The sequence below is a fragment of the Melozone crissalis genome, unplaced genomic scaffold, assembly GCF_028551555.1.
Source record: "Melozone crissalis strain CALT ecotype California unplaced genomic scaffold, PUWL_Pcris_2 ptg000006l_1, whole genome shotgun sequence".
Classification (NCBI taxonomy): domain Eukaryota; kingdom Metazoa; phylum Chordata; class Aves; order Passeriformes; family Passerellidae; genus Melozone; species Melozone crissalis.
The window spans coordinates 33,182,225-33,206,250 of NW_026535784.1; the positions used below are offsets into that span (position 1 = coordinate 33,182,225).

Below are 24,026 nucleotides of genomic sequence, written 5' to 3' on the forward strand. Positions count from 1 at the left end.
TACTTACGTTAACATTTGAAACCACTTTAAAATGAGAAATCCAGATTCTCAGGGTTTTTGTATCTTTTTTCTTTCTCAAAAAACCAGAACAGGAAAAGGTGTGTGTAGAGGACTGCTCATAACTCAAAATTTTGCTTTTTCTATATATTGGAATTTGTGTAAATGGCTTCTGCCATATTTGCCAAAACTTTGCACAAGTTTTATGAGTTGCAACAATGATATAGTAAAGTCTGACAGGAGGAAAGCGTTCCTCCTGCCTTTCTGTAGACAGTATTTCCAATCACTATAAACTTAAATCACAACTCTATGATATTGAGTAGTCCCTGTTGGCCAGAAATGGACAGGATTCAGAAAGTTTTTAAAATAGTTTACCTCTGGGATGCAAACTGACAGTAAAGTCTAGTAACAGTTTCATATCACTTAGCAGTCATCTGAGAAGCTGACTTGATGGAAGAAAAGCTGAAAAGGAAGGGAAAGCAGAGACTCACCAGTTTGACCCTCTGCCCAGGGGTGGCACTGATTTCCCACGTGCACTCCTTCCTGCTGGGATACTTGTCAGGCCAGTTGGGACTCGTGATGATGCCGTTGGGACTGTGGATCTTCTGCTCACACTCAGCTGTGCCAATAGGGATAGCAGCAGTTAGTCTGCGGGTCAGCATTCAGAAGTAGTCAACAAAGGACTATTTTTTGTCAGGGCAGCCACCAAGTGGAAAGGATTTTTAAGAAGATAGGTAAGCATGCTTTTCAGAGTGCACAGTCATGTTATTCCCCTCAGGCAAGTGCTTTAGAGCATTAACCCAGCATGTTTCTTTACGGATTGTTGTGAAACATACACTGCTGTTTACAATGGATGGCTTTTTTTCAGAAGAAGTCTTATTTAGGAGTAAACATAAGATAAATATTAAGTACTTTCCCATTCCCCCCACCCTACATACAAGTAAGTGTGTAAATCCATATGAAAATCTCACTACTCCAACTTCAAAAGAAATTTCTCAAACAATTTATTTTTTCTCTTATTGGTAATTTTCACTGCAGCTACAGAGGAATCAATTTGATTTGTAAACCACAGCTCCTAGGTAAATATATACACAATGTGAGAACAGCTAAGACTAAACTCTAAGTATGTACGAAAAGCAGCTTAGTCACTGAATTTGCAACTAAGCCACTAGCACCCAGAACTAAAAGAAGGCATTTTTGTATGTACTTTTAGCAATCTCAATTTGCTTTCTAAATATCAGAGAATTCTTTGAAAAGAAAAAAAACCTTTCAGAGTAGGCAACCAAAACTAGTGAAAAGGCAAATAATTCACAAAGGGCATGTCTTTGCTCTCAGATTAAATCCATGCTAGAAAACATTGAGACATTACAGCAGCTCTCATGATATTGGACACTTGAGGTTCATTTGTAGAGAATTTAAATTCTACTGAAGTCCCAAAGCCTATTGTTTTCTTGAAGGTAGCCACCTCGAGAGAGACAAAGGAATAAAGATGTTCAGGGCTTTGCTGGAAGGTAGATTGTCTGAATCTGTCACCTAAAACAAACCCAGAAAGAGTAGATATGGTTTCAACCTGGCTGTGAGGAAACTAACTGCTACTGATAGCAGCTAATCACAACTTTACCAGGCTTCTCTCCAGAAACTCTACCCCTGTGTTTAATACAGCCTTAGATAAATACTTTATCAGAGCTTTAAATAATCTACACTTCACAGAACTATTGAAAGTAGCACTCTGTGCCAACGATCCCAAGTTTTCCAAACTTCATTCCTGTGGACCTCAAACTCAGCCCACACAAATGCTGGGAAGGAGGGGATGGGAAAGGGGAGGGATGTTGTTGTGTTTAAGCCCAAATGTCTAAAACCCCATCAGCAAGAACTTCTTTTCCTTTCTTTTGTTTGAAAGGAGAGCTGCAGAAAGCTTTCTGTGAGACAGTTGTATAACCAACCACTCCACTGCCTTCTGCTCACCTTCCTTGCAGTCATGTTTATTTTCGTGTAGCACGAATCCGTTCCGGCACTGGCAGACGTAGCTTCCCACTGTGTTGATGCACTCGTGCTGGCAGCCCCCGTTGTCCTTGGAACACTCATCCTTGTCTACAAAACACACAACAAGCCCAGGTGAGCACACGGCTCCCAGCAGACCTTGCTACCAAGAGGAGCACGGAGCCTGGGGCCAGAGCAGGATAAGCTACAGCACAGTCACTCTTCCCAGTGAGGCACTTTTGTGGTGCCATAGTTTTAGGTCACTCTTTGCTCAGCCTGCAGCCTTGCACTGTGGCACAAAGGGTCTGTCTCATCTCTCTAGGAATTGAGCATTAGTTCCTAAGGGAGAAGAACACCAGTAAAAAACAAGCTAAAACAAAGGATGTAAGAGATTTACCAGCTTTTACTCTTTCAACTGATCTAGCTGGTAAAAGTTTCATAAATATCCAGTTTTATCGTAGTAAACATTGGTAGTGTAGTTTATGGACAACACATATTATTCCAGCTTTGTGCAAATTCCATTTGCACAAATTTAACAGTGAAATCTTGAAAGGAACACATAGATTAAAAACACTTCAACTTCTACACATTAAACATGTAAGAAGAGAAAGATTTCACATAAGCTTTTCTAATAAGTTGGGCTTTTTCCCCCAGCAGAGTGACAATGTGCTTTACTTTTAATGAAGCTGGACATTATAGACCATCACAAAAAGAAAAACATTTCATTGAAAGAAAAAAAAAAGTAGCACGCAGTTCTGTTTATTAACATATAATCCTTCAAAAGAGCTTTTAGTGTGTTAGAAATAAAGCAGAGAGTAGTGGAGGAAATATGACCTGCATTAAACAGCTACAAATTCATTGCATGGAAAAAAGCCAAACTAGATTAACAGGCTGTCATAGTAGCAAGAGGCCTCTGCTGCCATGCTTCTATGTCATTCAGCTGTTCTTGCTTTAGGTGAGGCTGGTCCCTTTAAAAGAGGCAGACTGCTCCTGACACGTGTATACACATATATGCATATATGTGTGCACATCTATATAACTATAAATGTACACACACACACATATGTATACATTCTTAGATATAAAAATATATGCATATAAATATATATATATATATATATATATATATATGTATATAAACACAGACATAGTAAATCTCCTCTGTATTTTACTAAATGTGCCATTTCAACATGCAAAAGAGAGGAGGAAACAGAGAAAAGGAATTTTGGTCATTCCAGAGGTCTGGTTGTTGTGGGTTGGAATGCAGACCATTTAACCCCTACAGTCTTATTTACCTTGGAAAGCAACAGTTAACATTATGTCCAAACAAGGCAATGTGATATTTCACACTTTACCAGGTATGGCAAGAATTTCTATAGACTAGAAGCCACCATGGATGATTTAAGTCTCTTTTCATTGTGTTACTCATGCATTTTTTTCCGTGCCCTTACTGATGCTCATACTCAGTAACACAACAAAGGAAGTTTGCATTGTAATTGCATACATGTCGTCTTCCTCTGCCGAAATGTTTTTCAGCACTTGACCTGTTGACTTGCAGGTCTTTCCATAAAAATCAGCTTCTACTTATAATACAAGATGATAATGTGCATTTATAGGTAAATTCTGCAAGTCAAACCCAAGCATCCACTGCATGTTGTACTGTAACTCTCAAATCTGTTTGCACTGAAAGTTTTCAGAAGCTTTCTGCAAATGTGAACAGATCTGAAGGTTAAGAAAGAGCTGAAAACATAGATACCTCTTGGAACCATACATTCAAAGAGATACTACTTGTCATTTTGATGATGAAAGGAAGCACAGAAGCTCCACAATGCACTGTTTATGCACCTTGCAAAGCAAGTCCCTAACTGAGGTAGTAAATCTATGCAATGTCGAACCAAAGTCATAATTTTGCAAAAGCAAGCACTATCATAAATTATTCCACATTGCAAGTGAAGAACAGTAGCAATCAACTGAAAAATTAGAACTACTATGAACAAAATTCTTCAGTATTTCCCTCCTAAGCATTAGTTTGTAATTTTCCACCAGAATAACAAAAAGAAAGGAAGGCAAGCTCAAAATGCATTCAAGTTAGGCTTTCAAGTACAGAGTAGGTACACAAATTCTAAATAAATAAAAGCCCTGACCATTTTCATCATCCACCAAACTCTATGAAAACACTGAAAAGTATTTTAACAGTGGATATGCTTATATACTGTAAAATAATCTCTTAAGAGACAAGTGCATAAGCAAATAGTCCTACGCTGGATGTCCTCAGAAATAAAATAATGGACAGAAGGTACAAAGGAGAAGTTTTGGAACACATTTGAGCTATAATAATTACTTGTACATAGTTAATCAAGGATGCAACTGTTGAACAAGCCTTCCTCACACTTCATAATTGAGAACAGACTTTCTGTCAAATTGATTGCCCAGTTTAAAAATTTGTGAAAAAAAACCCCAACAATTAGTCTGTATTAGTTACGAGAACAAATGTTTTGCCATGTAAAAACAAAGCCATTTGTTATGCTGACAGATGGAAATGAGTACCCCCAATTTTAAATGGATACTTTCTTTTCTTTTCTTATTTCAGTACTCAGAAGATGGAAAGATCCATTCTCAAGAAAATAATAGATTGAATCATTCTGAGGACAAATGGTCATACCTCTGAGACCCTCAGAGGCCACCAGTCTGTGAATAATACGTACTCGGCCTGAAGGGACCTGTACCAAGTCCTTGCAAGATTCAAAACCAAAAATTTTCTCTTTGCAGGCAGCTTTCTTGTCTGTGGAAAAAAATGTACCAGGATGGCACCAGAGATGACTTTTTGTTCAAGGCTAGAAACATTCTAGCTTTCTCTTTTAACTGCTCAATGAATCACCACCAAGAAGAGATGTCCCAACAAACCTCATTTTTACATTATATCAAAACCCATGCATATTTTGAATGTTATGCAGAGAATCACTCATGTTTACTTAAAACACTAAAGTAAGTCTGAAACCTATGATAAATGGAAGCAGTTTAATGACAAACTATGACTAATCCTCAGGTCATCTTTTCAGAAAGATCACAGAAAAAAAGGGTACTTAAATATATACATATATATATAATTGTTATATTTTTGAAATTATTTAACACTTCTCTAGTCTTACAGGCCCAGTAGGGTGTGCTGAGTCCTGCCTGCAGGGACTTACTCCAAGGCCTTGGTCTTATAACAAAAGCGGGAGACAGAGGAGGACAGAAGAAAGACAGAGGGAGAAGAATAAAAAACTAATTGCTGGAAATTTTTCGTTTAGAAGTCTAATATCCAATTCCAAGAAGTTTTATTAAAAGTTTTTCTTTTAAATAATATATAGTGACCCACAGTTTCCTCTCTTTATCTGAGAAACTTGATTATAAATATACAATAGAGTCTCCGTAGTTCAGCTAGATCCCTGCAGAGACTCCTAACCGAGCTTTCTTCAGAACCGTCCCATCAAATGTAAATTTTACAGAATGCTGAAAAAAAAAAAAAATTTCTCACTTTCCAGTAGCACCTGTCTGGCTGTTAGCACTATTTTACAGCCAAAAATATAATTACATGTTGTCTTGTATCAACATAAATACCTTCCTAATGCAGGTCATCTGTTGCCCTATGTCACTGTTTGCTTTCACAGTTTATCACAGCAGGTTTCAACCACCCAAAAACTGCTTTCTGTCATCTGAGCTGGAGCTAGGCCATGCTTCCTCATCTCTAGCTGTGGTGCAGAATTCACCACCACAAGAGTTGCGGAAGAAAAGAGTAGTTCTTTGGCTGTGCTTAGGGAACATTTTTCAGTTCCTAATCTTCACATTAATTTAACTTATCCACCTTTCTGTATTGCTAAGCATTGCATATGGCCTTTACTGGTGAAAAGAGTGCAAGATTCTCATTACATTTTTTGTCATTATATAAGTCAAAATACTTGAAGTCTCAAGTCTGTTCTTTATTGGCAGATGAATAGCATATTATGTCCATATAAAGGAATTCAGGGACAAGAAAGTAACAGTGTTTTCTGACAGTCCTAAAATGTCTGATTAATTATTTGGAGATGGCATCTTCTTTTTAGATACTTTAAGTTCAGAAGTTTAATTTTTCGCAAGCAATACAAAATTTGTTTTAATCAGAAAACCTAGGCAAACAATGAAAGTCAGATGACATAGAAGAATGGAATCTGCTAGAAATTTGAACAAATGGAAGATAGTTCAGAAAAAATAAAAATAAAATACTCATATTATATTCAGATATTTGAAATCATATGAAATGCTGGCAGGAATGTGTTATGAAGCACTCAGTAAATTTACATACTTACAGATTCAAAGGATTTTTATATCAAACTATTTTTTTAATGGGATTAGATATATATACTATCTAGGACACATAACACATTTCTATTTATTGAAAAATACATTAGTTCAAACTTATCCCTGACTAAAGAATTATTCTGTGATCAGTGACATCACTTAAAAATTTCTTTTTGAAATTACCTTGTGAGGGAATGATTAGAACATTTCTGTCAGAACTGAAATATACAAGGGAAAATTAGTTCTGAATAATTACAACCTGATGCTTTGTAATCCATGACCTTCAGCCTAGTCTTTCCCCAAGATACCGCACTGGTGGAACCCACTCATTTAAAGAAAGTCACTTGAGCAAAAGAAATAAATTTATATGTGAAGATAAACTATTACTTTAATGAAAACCAAAATTTAACTAACTATAGATGTATAAATGACCAGGATGTCCAGGAAACACAACTTCTGAACCATGGAGCTTATATAAATTACTGCACTATCATTGCTAGTCTTATCTGAAATATCTGTAAGATCTTAAAAAGATTCAACAAACTTCATTTGCAGTCTTTAGAACTTGAACATGTCAATATATATCCCTGTAAAAAGACAATGTGACAATTCCTGCTGGCACAACTAGACCAACAGAAAATGACTAGTTTTGTGCTTCTAGGAGGAAGCTCTGCTGTGTGCACATATGTATTTACTACAAATAATGAGTAAACCTTGAATGCTCCTTGCTAATGTAAATCATAAATTCAAAAGTAGAAAGTGTTACTAAAAGTAAAGATGTGTCTTTGGAACATTATGACCAGAGAAATGTGGTTACTAGGAAAGAGGTATACTTAAAAGAGATCAAATCTTTTTTATGTCTTTGTATGAGACAAAACTCCTCTTTCCATATTTCATGGCTACTTAATAAAAGCATCAAAATAGTCATAATAAGAAAATACTGAAAGTCTAAACTTTTTGCCTTGGTAGATATCTTTTCATTTTTCAAACCATATTCCTTACACATTCTACAGATTCTCATTAGTCATTCTCAGCAGTCATCAATGAAAAACCATTTCATTTCAGTTTTGATAAAATATTTTAGCAAGTAAATGCTATTAATGGTAGTATATTTTACTACATGCTAAGTGAAGAATAATCAGGATTCTCCAGGTTCAGAATTTTCACTGCTATAAAAAAATCTGGAGTACAATTCAATTCTCAAATTCTTCTGTTGGACATCTGGTTTAGGGAGGTGGGCAGATGGAACTGGTGTTTTTTGCTGTTTTTCGTTGTTTTACACAAGCTAAGTTACCTATCCCTATGTGTGTATGTAAACACTCAGGAAAAACACAAAGCAAACTTTTGCTACAAACACTGAGTGGTCTCCTGCCAGAGCCAGATTTCTATATTCCACACTCAATGGGTAATTGCAGAGGCCACTGTTGAGCAAATATTTCCTCACATCTTAAGGTTCACTTATGTGTAACTTTATTCAACAGTGTAAGTCCTCATACAGTATAAACTCCCACCACTCTGATCTCGCTCAGTAAAATTACACTCATAAATAAAAAGACACAGGTTTTTTTTTTGCAAGATCAAGATCTTAAACCCTGTTCTTCTGCAAAACATTAAGAAGTGCAAAGTTTGGCACAGATGTAGCCATAATGTTAAACAAATGTTGTACCACAAAGTGGTAATTTCCCGACAAATGGAATATATTAAGAGACTTGAGTAGAAAAAATACAAGAGTACACAGTGTGCAATTCGTATCACTTTACAACTGGGATTTGAAAAAAACAGCAACAAAACTTGGGATAAAAGAAATCTCATAAAACAGAAATACAATAAATTTTCTTTTGTCCTCTGTATCTCACAAAGTTTTCTTGCTTCTGCTGTTACTTAAGTACATATAGATATGTTCAATATATTTTCTACAGACATTACAATTCAGAATGATATTTTAAGACAGGAGAGTGGTGTATGTTTATGTAAATAAAACTAATTCAAAGCTACCAGGAAAACCATAAGCAAAGAAGCCACTCATTTTTATACCAAAACTGTGGTCACTCCACCTGGTCAGTGGACACCCAGAGGCACGGACAGGTACATGAGGGCACTGTTCCATACCTGAGAAAAAGTGTGCCTTGAAGCCTTTTTTTGAGACAGTGTTGTCAGAGCGAAACTCGATGCGCATGTTGTTGTACTGAGAGGTGATAACTTCAGGCACTTCTGAACCGCAGAATTTACCATGCAGCTTGGAATCAGAAGAAAGGCCACTGCGAACCTCCACATAATCATACTTGCAAACCTGAGAAAAGAATGAAAGAAAAAATATTTGGCTAATCAAAATAAAAGCACAACGCTGTTTACAAATGCCAGAATTCTGATGGGTATGTATATTACTGCTGAATAATAAATGACCAATATCCTTCTTCACTTTCTCCTGATTCTGAAAGCATTTGTTAATTGTTACATTTGCTGACTATAGGTAAGAACGTTTTAAGGTCACTAACACATAGCTATACTATGAATTATGTTCCAAATTATATTTTTATAGATGTTGACCTATGTTTAATATCTAAATTTCAAGATACTTAAAGCATTTCCACTTCATTTAAAAAGCAAATATTCCATTGACAGCAAACTAAAATCTAGAAATGTTGATGCTAAAAATTACACCTATCTGTGTGCTATAAACCACATACCCCAAACCTACAAACCTTATACTACTTGCATCTTGAAGATGTTTTTAAATATTAATTTTCACCTAGAAACTTACAAGGTAAGTTTTCATCATTACATATTTAAGATACTTTCATTTATTTCCAAATATAGAACTTTCCACTATTAAAGCCATGCAACTTTCACCAACAGTAGCATAGCTATAATTTGGAACATGATGCATGCCATTTTTATTAAAAGGTTAGAAATAAAGTAATTTAATGCAATAAAAAAAAGCCTTATGCAAGGTCTAGTTCTAATGATAATACTTTCAATACATAATCCCTTGGTCAACTTAAAGCCATCCAGCCAAAAACTTCTAAGCTTCTTAGGCTCAACTATCAATCATTTAATCAAAAATGTACCAGTTCTCTGCAATTAATAGCTTAAGAGAGAATATTGTCCAGGAGGATTCATACAGAGCTTATATTGCTCCATTAAATCCAAGTTGTATTTGAAAAATTGCAATTTCTAGTCAAAAAAAGTGTCAGGGGAGCTGGAAGAGAACAATAGAAAAGGATGTTTTGGGCTTTGTTGTTCTCTCTCTCTATGAAAAATTGTCATAATTTCCAATTGGTTTTAATATAATACACTGAAGATGTAGATTAAACTTTTAATGTGACCGGAAGAATTTTCACATGTGGCAGAGTTGAAAAGTGATTATTCAGTCAAAACTCCTTCTGTACAGTATAAAGAACACAAAGATTCTTGAGTGACTGCCACATGTTAATCTATTCTAATTGGAAGACATATTTCTGATAGTGCATGTGATTTTCAAATATAGCTCACTACGTTGCTAAATCCCACCAATTCCAGCAATGTAATAGTGGCAAGTTTTTATGGTTGCCTAGCTTTAGATCAGAAATCAAATGTAATTTCAAATAGATCTACCTTCCTCTATACTACACTGCCCTGAAAAAAAATTACAAGTTAAACTGCACAATGTCAATGTAAAATATTAAAATTATAATAGTGTAAAAGACATACTAAACTTGGTCATAAATGGAGGACCCAGAACAAATAAAATAAATTTTCAAATAAATCCTCCAATAACAAATAAAAAAAAATAGAGTACTTGATAAATTTTATCTCTGCATGCACGCAGAGATTTCATGTCTGCACTCAGGCAATATCTTAGAATTTTCCAGATATTATGTTTCTTCTCATTTTCACAGGCATCTGTCCTTAATGCTACTATTTAACAGTATGAAGCCAAGATTTAGTAGCACATGAGATGATCAAATGCTAGTTCAGCTGATTGCTGAAACGCATTCAGAATTTTTCTGTCTGTTTATGTTGAATGTCTTCTATGAACTTAGAGAAGTGATTTCACTTCATTACATGCCCGGTGTTTTCCTTGCAAATCTTGCCCATGTACCAAGAAAGTGCAAGAAAAAGGTTTTTATGACTTGTTCAAATGGTAATTAAATTTCAATTCTTTGGTACTTTTAAGCTTTTTTACATCTCTTGCACTTCTAGTCATAATGATTACAGGACTTAAGTGCAAAGTATACATCACTGAAAATCGGAATTTCATGGACTTGAGAACCCACTTCAAAAAGTTATGGAGGAAAAAAATCTGACATTGCTGCCTCTGAAAATAATACTGAGGTATTTTAGAGAAGTCATGGCTAGTTTGGTTCTTAGTTATAAATCAAACTCTGGCTTTTGTACCTTCAAATACCTCTGCCTAAAAAGTAGGCCATCTTTATACTAAATACATCGCTACAAATTTATTTAGAAATAAATAGAAACATCAGAAATAACATCCTGGGATTTGTGTTCTTAATTCCATGTAAAAAATGTGCATTTAAACTCAGTGGTTACAGCATGTTATGGCTGGAGTGTGGTGAGGGAATTCAATGATATGACAGAGAATTGCCTACAAAGCAGAACAAAAAGTGACAAGGATGTTGAAACCCACATTTTACTGCTTCTCATCCCAAAAGCACTGCAGCCCCCACCACTTTGTTTAAAGCTGTAAGGAGCATCCTTCAGCACATGGAGGGCTCTGCCCTGTCCCTCCTCCTACCTGGGCAGAAGATCCCCCATGCCTCTGGGGGTTGCCCAGCTCAAAAACTGCTGCTGTTCTAGCGTGACTTATTTCTGGTACTGCTCCCTTCAAACTATTCCCCCAGTGAGATACTTGTAAGTGATTTAAACGCTCCCTCACTCCATCACTAACCACAGCTTATGTGTATTCTTTGTAGTCAGTCTGTAAAGATGATTTGGTTTCTCCAGATTTTCTTCTCTTGAATTCTTTCCAATATGCTTCAGCCCCATTTGCTCTGTTTTATTTTGTTGATAAAAAAGTCAGCTGAGACTCAGCAGAGAACATTTTTTTTAAATTTCTTGTAATACATATACATTTAGATGATATGTAAAAGAGAGCTATTCTTTCCATGTTTGTTTTGAAAGAATCCAGAAACTGTCCCAAAACGAAAACAAGAATATCCATGCTTATTGTCAGCACATGAAAGGTCAGCAAAGGTTCTATAAGACAATATCTATTTCTGAATGCTTGTGAAACCACTTAGAGTGTAACAGATTGTGCAGCTCTTCGTTACTTACTTCATTCCCTTCTAACTCAAAAAACTCAAACTTCATTGAAATTCGGTATTGTGTTGGGGCAACCACCTGCCACACACAGTTTTTGTTTGGAGGATACTCTTTTGGCCACCCTGGTGTGGTTATAGTCCCATTTAGCTTTGTCAGGAGTCCACCACAAGCAGCTGTAAAATTAAAAGAGAACATCATTTCTTGACTGACAGTGTGTTTTACTATAAACAGAAACATGCTAGAAGAGTCAGTCCTCTCATTACTTATATGCTGCAATGCCCAGACAGACTAATCAGAATCTTGCTTTATCATGCTTGGTGCAAACAAAGAGAAAGAGACAGCCCCTATCTTGAACAGCTTGCAGGTTTGTGGGCAGAGATAAGTTTCAGGACTACACAAGGCGTTATCATATTCATTCTTTTCCCCTCCCTCCAGAGACTCTGGTTATTCTCTCACAGCCTTTCCCATGCAAGTCCTCTGACCTCAATGCCCTCCCCAAGACCTTGACCACCCCTCTTCTGACAGAGGGATACTTAGGATGTGCTTCTCTCCTTCATTACTGATGCAGAATCAGCCCTACCTGTCTCAGCTCATATGGCTGTATATGCCTCCCATAACCCACTAGCTAGGGTCACTTCTTTGGAAGAGCAGTCACATACACTTCAGTCACAATTACTTTTGCTGAATCATGGATGTTCAATTAAAAGAGAAAATGCCTCTTATTTCCAAGTATATGCCAAATAATCACCTCCATAAAACGGAAAAATACTGTACAACATTCTTGAATGCAGTTCAACTAGCAAAGGATAAACTCATTAATCTTTTCCATCTGTGCTTTTTTTTTTTAAAGGAAAGTAAGGGGATTTAGAGAAGCTCTCAATCACACTCTGCTACATTGATAACCATTACAGTACTGTGACAGCACTGGAAATCATCCACAGATCTCCTTCCAAAGAGCTGAAGGAAGAAGCTCTGCTCAACTGCTCTCTGCTAACACTGAATGCTTTAAAAACTGGCTATAGCAGTCTAGCTGATGATCTCACATACTGCATCTACTCCATCTAACACAGCTGGGAGAATTCACCAGTTACTATGTCAAGGCTCATTTTGTCAACTCAGACACACGCCAGTGTTTCTCCTGGTCCCTAGTTTTCCATGCAGCACACTTCTTGGTAAACATGTAAAAGTAATCTGATGGGAATGGGTGAACTAAGACCTGGGGTCACACCTCAGTGTATCAAAAAAGACCAGACATAGGTTTAAAGACTGCATCCAGATGACACAAACTGTCCACTCAAATGATCCAATCTGCGTCAGAGAAACTACTGCCAGATTTCAATTTCTGCTTCTGAACATTGTTCTACTGATCCTTGAGGCAAGGGTGGAAAATGTGGAAATAGTGAAAAAAGAAAATCTTAACCCTTTCTAATATGCTGCCGTTGGGGGAGACTTGGATTAGAAGATCATAAAGCAAATTTCTGTGCATGTCAACACTGCAGTGAAGTATAAGGCAAAGTTTCTGACTAGAGGCTTCTACTCACATGTGAATTAATAGAGCTAGCTCACACAAACGGCCCAAACTATAACGAGGAAGTAATGTTCACAGTGACTACACAGTAATTTTGATTCAGCAGTTCCAAGTACTATCTACACACAGTGAGTGCCACCTCAGTTGGAACAAACACATACACACTTTCAGGGATAGCTCATAGTTTTTGCTCTAAACTGCACTGCAGTGCTTAGAGTGACTACTTTTGACAGAGTTGTTTTACTGTTTGGGCTCCAGGAATGTATCCCTCTTCTATTTTTCAGAGGCAGAGAGAAGGGCCTTCTGAAAGACTTCTCTAATATTCTGACTTGAATCAGCAAGCAGACTAAACTCAATTCCTTATTTAAATTTGGGCTGATGATCAAAAGCCCAGAGATCAAACCTTTGTCTTCATGGCCCTCCCTTTGATTGAACTCATTTTCTTATTGTCTATCTAATGTGCAGACATCCAAATAACTTGCTTTTCCAATGTTCTCTTCACTAAAGGACGGTGAGGGAGGAAAAACAACCAAAAAAAAACCCCAGCCAGCTTGATGAGAGCCACATTCTAACATGCCTTTAATCTAGGACTTCCACCAGCTCACACAAACATACAACAAACAAAAAACCAAAACCAACACTGCAGATCCAAAAGCAAAATAAGAACAAAGAATTGCAAAGAAACTAGGCAAAATTACCCCAAATTGTGAAAAATAATAAATTAAAGACAGGAAATTAGAAAAAAGAGAGACCAGTGAATTGCATCAGAAGAAAACCAGGACTCCAAGCACCCCAATTTTCAAAATCCACTCACTAGGCAAACAGATGAGCTAAGAATAAATTTGTGCTATCCTTTGATTTATTGGTGTCTATGAGTAAAAATCAAACAACACGTGGTGCATAATGATCAAGAGCTTATGGCTCTGTCCTTTGATATGAAATATGAATAGAACGCAAAATCTTATCTCAGTTCAGTCCTATGTTTACACGGACTTCCGCTTATCTCTTTCTTTTTTTCCTCCAAATGATTATTTGAACACACTTTGCTCACCCTGAAAATTAAGAAAAGTCCACAGTGTGACCAGGAGTGGGGAAGATTCCTCTGAGCTAAAATATAGGACCTTGCTCTTCTAGACCAGCCAGCTTCCCAGGCACATCCCAATCAGAGGTGCCCAGAGGGGTCATTAAACACTCTGAATCTGAGAAAGTGGCACATACTCTGCTGGTAATTGTCTCCTTGAGAGACTTTGCTTTAGTGAGTATGAATAGTGAAATAAGTGGTATGGAGTCCTACTTTGCACCATTCCTGATTGACAGCAAAATCTGCAAAACTAAATTGCTGACGGACACTGGACAAACATGGCTCTGGCATGACTGCTGGTTTTCTGGGTTGGGTTCCACAGATCTCAGGCTGCTCATACAGAGCCAAAGAGATGTGTAGCATTACATTCAGGCCATGGCACTCTGAGAGCTTTAAGAGTCCATGAGACAGCAGCACACTGTACCTTCACAACTCTTCTTGTCAGGACCAAGTTCGTAGCCAGGATCGCAGGCGCACTGGTAACTGCCCAGGGTATTCACACAGCGCTGCTCACAACCACCATTGTCAGGTTTGGCACATTCATCTTCCTCTGCCAAGACAGGCAAGAATGCAAAAATGTGTTAAATAATTACCTTCCTCAGCTGTAACTGCTGGATCAATAGTAACCCAGAGAGCTATATGCATGCCATTATAAGATGCACTGCGTAAAACATTGTGGTTGCTGACTAGAGGATTTTCAAATGCTAAGGAGACCTGCAATAGAGAAAATAAAAATTTTTCCTATGTGGGGTGTGGTTTTTTTTGTTGAGTCGTTCTGTTTGTTTTGTTTTATTTTTTACAATGTCTACTAACAGGTGCAGAACTAATTTATAAGCACTTTGTGTGCAGCATACAGTAATTCAGGCAGCTATAATCTAAAGATTGTACAAAGTATTGAAGGAAAGATTGAAAATCCACAGTAGGGTCACTTGAAGGGCACTTTATCTCCCTCAGAATCAATCTGTACATTATCCTGAATTCATACTCAAAAACAGATTAACAGAATCCTCAAATCCTAGGTTTTTATTCTACTGATATTAAAAGGAACAAGATGAATCAGGGCTGGGGGAGGGAAAGGAATTGTGTGTTCTCTCTGCTAGCTCTGAAATATTCCCATGAGATTCATCACTGAAATATTCCTAAGATGCTGGAATATTATTTTCTTACGCCAGGAAAAGTAATTTCTTAGGGAAAAAAATAAGAGCTCCTACTCTCATGCCTATTGCCTTCAAAATTATAATTGACTACAATGAAAACTATCAGTTGGGATTAGAAAAGCCATGGTTTCTTAACAAAAGAACAAAAAGGTTTTCCTGGTGGCATGACCTGTATTTCAGGTATGACCATGGCCACACCACTGCTGGTGGCTTTAACTGTGCCACCGGCAGCACCGTGTGCAAATTACAAACTTTCCATGCATCAAATGCTTCAGGCATTTGTGCAGTTGTATGGCACCCTCCTCTCCCCAAAAAACACAATTTCTTGCACCTAAGCTTCACAGAAGACTATGAGGTTGTTGCTCAATATGATTTCTGATCTCTTTTTTGGTTTTTTTCCCTCCTTACAGAGAATAATAAAGCAGACCAACCCAGAAAATAGATCAGAAAAAAAATGACAAGATTTAGACAAAAAAAAGGAAAAAATCTTAAACAGGAAAAAAAAGCCATTTGCACTTACATTGTTTAACTTTATATTTGATAACACAATGTAAAAAATGTGCCATTTTTCAAAATTAGGTATGTTTCAGAACTAAGTTGATTAACTGAACTTGAAGGCAGTAGAAAGTTGTGCTGAATATGCTCCTTCAGTCTTTTGACACATTTTACTAGGAGATTCAAAAACATTTATTATTTTGTTTTGAATAAATTTTATGCACAGAAGAATTATTCTATTCACTCTAGTAGTAAGAAAAAGATTGAGAAATATTTTTAATATCCCTTCATAATTTTCTAATCCAAGAAGAAGTGATAAGCTGTTCATAACTCTCAAAATATATTTTAACACTTACCTTTAAAAAAGTTAGCTGCAAACCCTGCTTTGTTAACAGTTCCATCAGAAACAAACTTCATCCACAGGGTATTAGAGGTAGATCTAATGTCTTCTGGCTTGTCATAGCCACAAAAGTGACCAATCAAAGGACTGTTCTCATTTGTTCCATCTCGGATTTCCAAGTAGTCATACGCACAGTTGTCATGTCTTTCAATCTGTAAAACATAATTTTCAAAATTACCTACCTGAACTTGACCACAAATATCAGGCAGATAATAAAAATAATTTAAATTTTTTCAAAGTTAATGTTCAGGTCTCTGATTAGGGTTCAAGCACCAGGAAGATGAATGAACATCATCGAATGGATTTTAATTATACTTGTTTTCTGCACAAAAAAAACCACTGAAATGTTACTAAGGACACAAGTCTAACTGGGAAAAAAAACCTAAAAAAGACATGCTCACCTCTAAGCTTTCTAGTGCTCTGTTAAACTTCTACTCTCATCTCAAGTCAAGTCCTATTTTGTCATGTACACTCAACTAAAGAAGATTAATGGCTCAGAAACTAAACAGGTCAGAAATATTCACTGTTTTAGCAATATTAAAAAGCTCAAATTTCAACAATATGATAAGATTTTTGGAATCTCCTTTTATCCTCCAGACAAAGTAAAATTTTGCATTTGTCACTGTTCACTGATGTTGCAGGATAAAGGTAAAAAATTGCGCTGCATAAGGAATTTGATACATCTGAAAAATTAGATCCAAACACACATATAAAATGATCAACTCTTAAGTAGTCAACAGAACAGAGGACAAAAAGAAGCTAAGTTTTCAGTGGCCAATGTGTCCAGTTTCTCTTGCACAATTCCTGACTTCAGGTGTCCTCTTTTGATTTTCTGGGTCAATGAGTGAATCTGTGCTGTACTGATGGAGAAACTTACTGAAACCAGAGCAACTGAAAATTTCCCTTTCCATTTAAACTTTCTGCTGGATGACATTTAAACACAGACTAATATGTGAGTGGGCATGTGTGGATGTCTGCTTGAGTAGTGAGCCTTGTGTCCTTACATAATAGTATTTGCAGAGTCCATCAGAATGGGAATTGCACCAGAGAGGAAAGCAGTAGCAGCCCAAATATGACCTTGTCCATAAGATAGATAATTTACAATGCTTGTCTTTATTGAGAGCATGTCTTTCTCAAGAAAATTAAAAACCCTCTTGAGCGGGGTCATTTTACTGCTGGAATATTTCACATCGCTCAGTCTTATTTAATAAAAGAATTAACTAGATCCAAGCATTCAAAAATAATTCCTATAAAAACACTCTTTTTAAACTAACTAGATGAATTGGGAGAGGCAAGCTTAGGGATGGAGAGGATGGGGAGGGTAACAGGATCACAGTCAAGTAGAAGGGTTGGAGAAAGCCTCAAATCCAATTCAGCACATCCATATTCTGTTAAATCAATAAAGAAGTCTAAACTAAGCCCAGAAAAGTCTACATTTACTCTCCAGAGAGTTTTTCTTGCACCTAAGCTTCACAGTAAGCAGAAGTAGCCACTGGTTCTCTGCTCTACTTGTGCACCACGACCAACATGAAGCTCAGGAATCATCACAGACTAAGGAACTTCCATTTAGCACATTAATATTTCTTAGGTAAAAGGAAAATTTGGGAGGAAGGAACTGTTTGATTTCATGCCATATTAGTGGCATCAAAATATCAAAATATGGCACTTACACGCAACATTTCTCTGTCTTCTTTCCAGCTTTCCAATTCTCCAGGCATTTACATGCATAATTTTATCCCACCCACTCCTCTGTCACAAACCATATTGCCATTTACTGTAATTTCCTAGATTTTTGATCAGGAATTGTTCTGAGACAGAGTTTGGGAATGAGTGAGGAAAGCCAGGAAGATTTGGGATGCAACCACCTATTGTTGATTTTAGTGGCAATTGTATGCAACTAATGCAGTACATGAGCACTGGTAAGTTTTTGACAATACCAATTCCAAATTTTCATTAACCTAAATAATAAATTCATGACATCATATTCCAATTTGAAATAAAGTCTGCCTTGTTATCTCTGTAAAAATCGAGAAGTGAGCTGGTCCAAAGCTCACTAATATCAATGAAGGAATTTTGCATTTTCCCCACATATCTGTGGTCATTTCAGTACTTAGGACATTTAATTAACATCCGGTTTTTTCCCATGTTTCCATTTTTTATGGGCAATATGGAAATTATGATTATTCACCAGCCCAGTGCGGCTCTGAGTTACATGTGCCAAATTTCCATTGAGGTGAATTAGTAATTTCTTTTCTAAGGATCACTTTATTTTGGGCAGAAGAGAACAGCTGAAAATACATTTTGTATAGGAGTAAGTTTCTAACTTGCTAAGACTATAAGAATCAACCAACTTGCAAAGTTTCAAAAAAAAGACTGAGTTTCAAAAAAACCCATTTGAAAGGTGGCTGTTCTACCATATTCACTTATATTTAGTTTACTACTAGTGCAAGTGATGCCAGCATTATCAATATGAAGGGATTGAAGTGTTACACCTATATATAACCTAACAGATAATTATTGTGGTTTTGAGAAAAAACTGGTACTTGGTAATCGATGAAAGAAATTCTAAAATGTGGGGTTTTTTTCCTGTACCTCAAATTTTAAGATTATGTGGTACTCTCATCTGGGAACACTGCCATACAAAGGTCTATTGCACTTGCAATAGTCTCTTATTCCTCCTGCTTCCTCCTATATTTCCTAATTTTCTTATTTTTCCTACTTCCTATTTGTTCCTCGAGGAAAATCTCTCCCAATTAATGAAAGCGCCCCTGGTGAGTTTGGCTGTAACTGGACTGATCCCATAAAGCTTGTTTACTGAAGCACTAAAATTTCATAAGATATTCACATGATAGTACATGTTGATGAGAAGAAATACACAGAATATTAGCAAATTTTAAAAGAGAAATAATATCTAAAATTTTTTACAGAAAAATGCATTTCCTATAGGAAACTGAAAGATAATCTCAGCTCCTGAAGGCCTTGGAAGAAACGTAGAATTTGAATGGCATCAGAGAACTAAGTTGAGAAAATGTCAGAAAAATTACTAAAGCAGGCACAGAAGAGCAGGAAAACTATAAAGCTTCCCAGAGAAATGGTAAGCCAGAGACATTCTCTACATCTCATCTCAAAAAAATGTCTCATAGGTAGTTTCAGGTTTAGAAAAACAACAACAAACCAACCAAACCAAAAAACCCAAACAAATACACATCCAGAGTATCTTTGTCTTCTAGCACTCCTCCAACAGGAAAAATGATAAAAAATAAAATTAAAATAAACAAAAAAATCCCCTAAAACTGAACCCAAAAAAAAAGAGAAAAAGGATATGAAGGGCAAATCTAGGAGCAATTCTATTGCAGTAAAAATCTTTACATTATTTTTTGTCATTGTTAATTTTTTGTTCATAAAGTCAAACTGCAATACAGGTAAACATATCTGCCTACTTCCATCATAGAAGGTGGAATATATGCCTAGTGAAATCAGTAGATCAGAGAAATTTTATTCCCTGATTTATGTAAAAATAATTTAAATTATCTGCTATAAGCTATCTGCACAGAGTTTAACAAGGTCACTCAAATGAGGAAGATTAATATGAATCTGCTCTACAAACCCTCTGAATTTTTTTAGCTGGTGAGACTGCATGTCAAAAAAGGTTCTTAAATACAAAAGTAAACAAACTAACAAAAAAACCCTGCTAACTTTCAAAGAACAATATTATAAAGGTGACTGTCACAATGAAAAATATGGAGTTCCCAGTCCCAACATCTCTTCTCTCACACAGACAGTGGAAATTATAGCAGCCAAATAAGAAAGTGTAATCCTGCACTCAGTGGAAAATGTGTTGCCCATAGCAGGCAAAACAAGATGACTCATTGATACAGCTTAAAATTCTCAGTTTCCCTAGTGCTTTCATTTCAGAATGAAGGTTATTTATACAGGGCTTTTTTTCCTAGTATTACATAGGGATAATGAGAATTCCCCTTACTTAACTGTACCTTTCAGAACACAGAGAAGTAATTTTCTCACAAACACACTGCAATAACTCTCTGGCCTGACATTTACTTTTTTCTATCTCAGCTGGCACCAAGAACAGTGATTTTTAAGCAACTTTTTGTCTTACTGGGCAGTGCACCAAGGATTCAGTCCAGAGTGGGACTCAGTACCAAAAACCAGAACATCTACCTCCAAGAGCTGGGAGCAGAAATGGAAATCAGTATTGAATGTCCAGGCACACCAGAGCAGCTCCCAAAGCAACTCCCATCCTCAGCAGGGAGCCCAGTGGATGAGCCAGTAAGAGGTGCCACAAAGACCGATATAACAGTCTTGTGCCTGCCTGGGGTGCCTCATTTGGTGCTCAAGGTCATCTTGCCACTCTGGAATTACAGCTCAGACTCTCTCTGGAAAGCATTTCAAGTCCCTACTGTTGGAATTCTCTTTTCTTTTCAAAACACGCTAAGTATAAGCCCCAATTTGAGACTGTCCCCTGACTATATTTCTGCTCAATTTCCTCCTCCTTCTTATGAGGTGTTAATCCACTTGTCTCACCTCTATAGAGCGCCAGAATACTAAACAGTCTGGAGGAAATACTGGACACTTCTTCCTAAGGCTCTAATCTTGTCTACTAAAATGTTCTGCTGTTTGCTGGTCCTTTACTTCTGGTTATTTCCTGTATGGTGAGGCAAAAGCATGCCATCCTCACACTTGTAAATAGTCCCTAACTTGGTGATTAGAAAAAGGTCCTGAAAGATAGGGAGAGATGTTTGATTCTCCCAGCGATGACATTGAACTGAGGTCAGTTCAAGCACGTGCAGGCCATTGCTGATCAACTGCATCCAGACCAAACATTGCAGCAAGTCTCTCTTGCAGATGAATAGGGCCATTTCCCTTGTCATCACATTAAGAAATGCTGAGCACCAATGGCAGGCTAGAAAAGCTCCACATCTAGTCAGTAAATTATATAAAAGGTACTCAAAACATTCATTTTCAACAGGGCTTAAATAAAGAGACTAACATACTATGGTAAGTAGTCTTGAGCCAGATCATGCAGACTCAGAAGATCAGGGGAAGCTGATCTTGTCTGCACTAGAACTGACATTAATTCAGGATTGAAAAAAAAAAAAAAAAGGAAAATTAAGTATAATCTACAATAATAATAAAACTTTGATATTTTGTATTCATAATTGCTGATAAAGTCCTAATCCCTTATTGTCTCAAATCTTTCTACCAATCATTGCAAAAATGTGCCATAACCCTGAAGTCTGCCTGCAAGACTAAAGTGTCAGGTTGGAAATTACAGCTCTGTTCAGTCTACCTGTATTTAGATCTATGTACAACATAAAGGCAAAAAGTCTAGATTTTTAAAAAATGTTCTTCATGCCCTTTCTACTGAAGCATATTCAAAGAAAACAAATTAACTCAAAGTATTCTCCTAAATTTATCTACAAAGTTGAAGCCAGTGTATTGTATAGGAATAAAACAGGCATGAAATATTACTTTTTCTTTTTTATGTAATGGTTTACCATAGTTTAGCAATGTTATACACAGCATGATGGACACTAAAGACATACAGGTATGACAACTCACCACATCTTTTTTTCTTTCCTCACTAAATATAAGTTTTTGATCTGAATACTAGTTTTAGGGTTTTTTCCTTTTCAAAAGCAGAGGCCAAAGAACACAGTGGTTTTTTTCTCCAGTCACACATTCATTTTTGACAATAAGATTTAGCAAAATAAAAAGTCCTGGTTATTTAACAGAATATTGAAGTAACCTTGCTGAGCTAGACGATGTACTTGGTAAAATGTGACTATCTTCAGTAATTTTAACATTCTAATTAAAATATTAGAGAAAACATAAAAAACCCATAATTTTGAAAATTTCTGGGGAAGAGAAACTTTCATAGATTATGGAGGTAACTTTTCATAGAGAACTCAAATTCATTCACAGTTTAATAAATATTCCTTTAAATTTCACTGACACTTAGCCATTAGGTGCTTGTCTGAGATTAGTTAAAAGGCTTTACCTCAAATGCTTGAAAGGTTAATCCTACATTGTAGTTTTCAGACACTGTTATTTTCCACACACATTCCTTCATTGGTCTGTAGTCATCAGGATAATTGGGAGACTGGATCTGGCCTTCATTTTTGTGGATTTCACCTCCACAAATAGCTGATAAAGGCATAACATTTTACTGTCAATAATTACATTTTCTGTAATTTCCCCATGCCCAAAGTGACATCATATGCTTCCATTTTCAAAACTAGTAACAAAATGGTTTTGGATAACACTTAAATCTACCAAGGATAAATTATTGAAAACACAATTGATTTAAATCATTATATGTACTTTAGTTAGCAAATATAATTTAGCATATCTAATAGCTCTAAACATGTCTACAGTGTTGAGGATGATTTTGTAATTATGGATAATCTGAATCTATACATTTTACAGAATCTATTTAAAGAGTCAACGTAATTAAATTTTTGTTCACCCTTGAAATATACTTAATAAACATTCTTCATTGATATTTACTAACCTTTAGAAATAGACAAATGAAAGCAAAATCTCATATTTTATAATGATCTATGCATTTTAACCTACAGTTTATCACTTCAAGCCTTGCAATCAGTTCAAAGAAACAGCTAATATAATTTAAAAAGTATTTTCATGAAAAGTACAGCTTCTATTTTAAACAGGTAAATGTTGACTTGCTAATATACCCAATGCGCATGGGTGCCTTTGTTAACTATTTCCAGAGTATATGGAAAATATAAGACAGATTTTTCTGAAGGATAAACAGAAAGTACACACACAAATCTTTGCAAACACTAAGCCCAAGAGCATTCATATTTAGTAAATTAAAGACCAGTAAAAAGCGTTTATGATTATTATCAGTGACTTCCCTGAAAAAGAGCTCAGCTGAAATCTGATCATGGGAGGAGTTTCAAATTCCTGGTCTAGTAATTTAGCACCTACTGTCTCTTAGCGATAAAATACTAATTTCATATGTTAGTTTTGGTGGGGGATGGTTAATTTAGAAGATATCTGGTTAATATTATTCTTCCATAACCAAATTATTTTTAATCTATAAGAGGCTTACCTTCATAAACTGCCGCAAAACCCTTCCCAACCCAGTTGCTGCTGCTGCGGAACTCAATCCACATCCTGCTGTCGGTGGATGTGAGCACTTCTGGCAGTTTGTCACCACAAAACCTGCCTAAAAACATGCAACCAGTAACTGCATTTTCTGCCGCCTCTGAAGCCAAATGCTGCAAACATTTATACAAGTGTTTAACATTATAGGCAGAAGTAGCAGAACCAGCTCAGTGGAACTATTCATATGCCTATGGTTAAGCACATGTGCTTCTGCAGAGCAGGACCTAACACACAAAAATTTTATTATAAAGCTTTCAGAACTTTTTATTGCAGTCAGGCTCACAAGTCTAAGCATAAAATCTTAGAGGAATTAATGAAAAAAATATTGTTAGAGGTTGTTAATATACATACAAACAAAGGCATTTTGGAAGGGGAAAGTGAGTACTAATCTTAAAAATGGAACAAATGTAGGTCACAGTAATTCAACTGATTGTGCCTAAGGGCCAGAGAGATTTTAAAAAGTAACATCTAAATGACCTATTCTACATTACCCTCTTAAAGTCTGCCTAGGTAGGTAAAATTTCTGTTCTTCTAGTTGATAGAGAACAGGAGAAGAGGATAATTACTGTCTGATCTTAACTGTTTCTTTATTTTCTGTTCAAGGCCAAGAAAGTAGACATTCCTGTTAGCTGTCCTCTGTATCTGGGCACCAGC

At 36.3% G+C, this 24,026-nt stretch overlaps 1 protein-coding gene across 1 annotated transcript in view; it reads right to left on the reverse strand.

Annotated features, from left to right (window-relative positions):
• The window catches only part of TLL1 (tolloid like 1), a 123,722-nt gene that overhangs the window by 12,674 nt on the left and 87,022 nt on the right, over positions 1 to 24,026 (reverse strand). Inside the window, exons 11-18 of the mRNA XM_054295679.1 lie at positions 23,317 to 23,433; positions 22,240 to 22,385; positions 16,177 to 16,372; positions 14,593 to 14,718; positions 11,572 to 11,732; positions 8,407 to 8,587; positions 1,963 to 2,088; positions 489 to 616 (exon numbers count right to left, since the gene is read on the reverse strand). Coding sequence (XP_054151654.1) covers positions 489 to 616; positions 1,963 to 2,088; positions 8,407 to 8,587; positions 11,572 to 11,732; positions 14,593 to 14,718; positions 16,177 to 16,372; positions 22,240 to 22,385; positions 23,317 to 23,433 — 1,181 coding nt within the window. The remainder of the gene's footprint in view (positions 1 to 488; positions 617 to 1,962; positions 2,089 to 8,406; positions 8,588 to 11,571; positions 11,733 to 14,592; positions 14,719 to 16,176; positions 16,373 to 22,239; positions 22,386 to 23,316; positions 23,434 to 24,026) is intronic.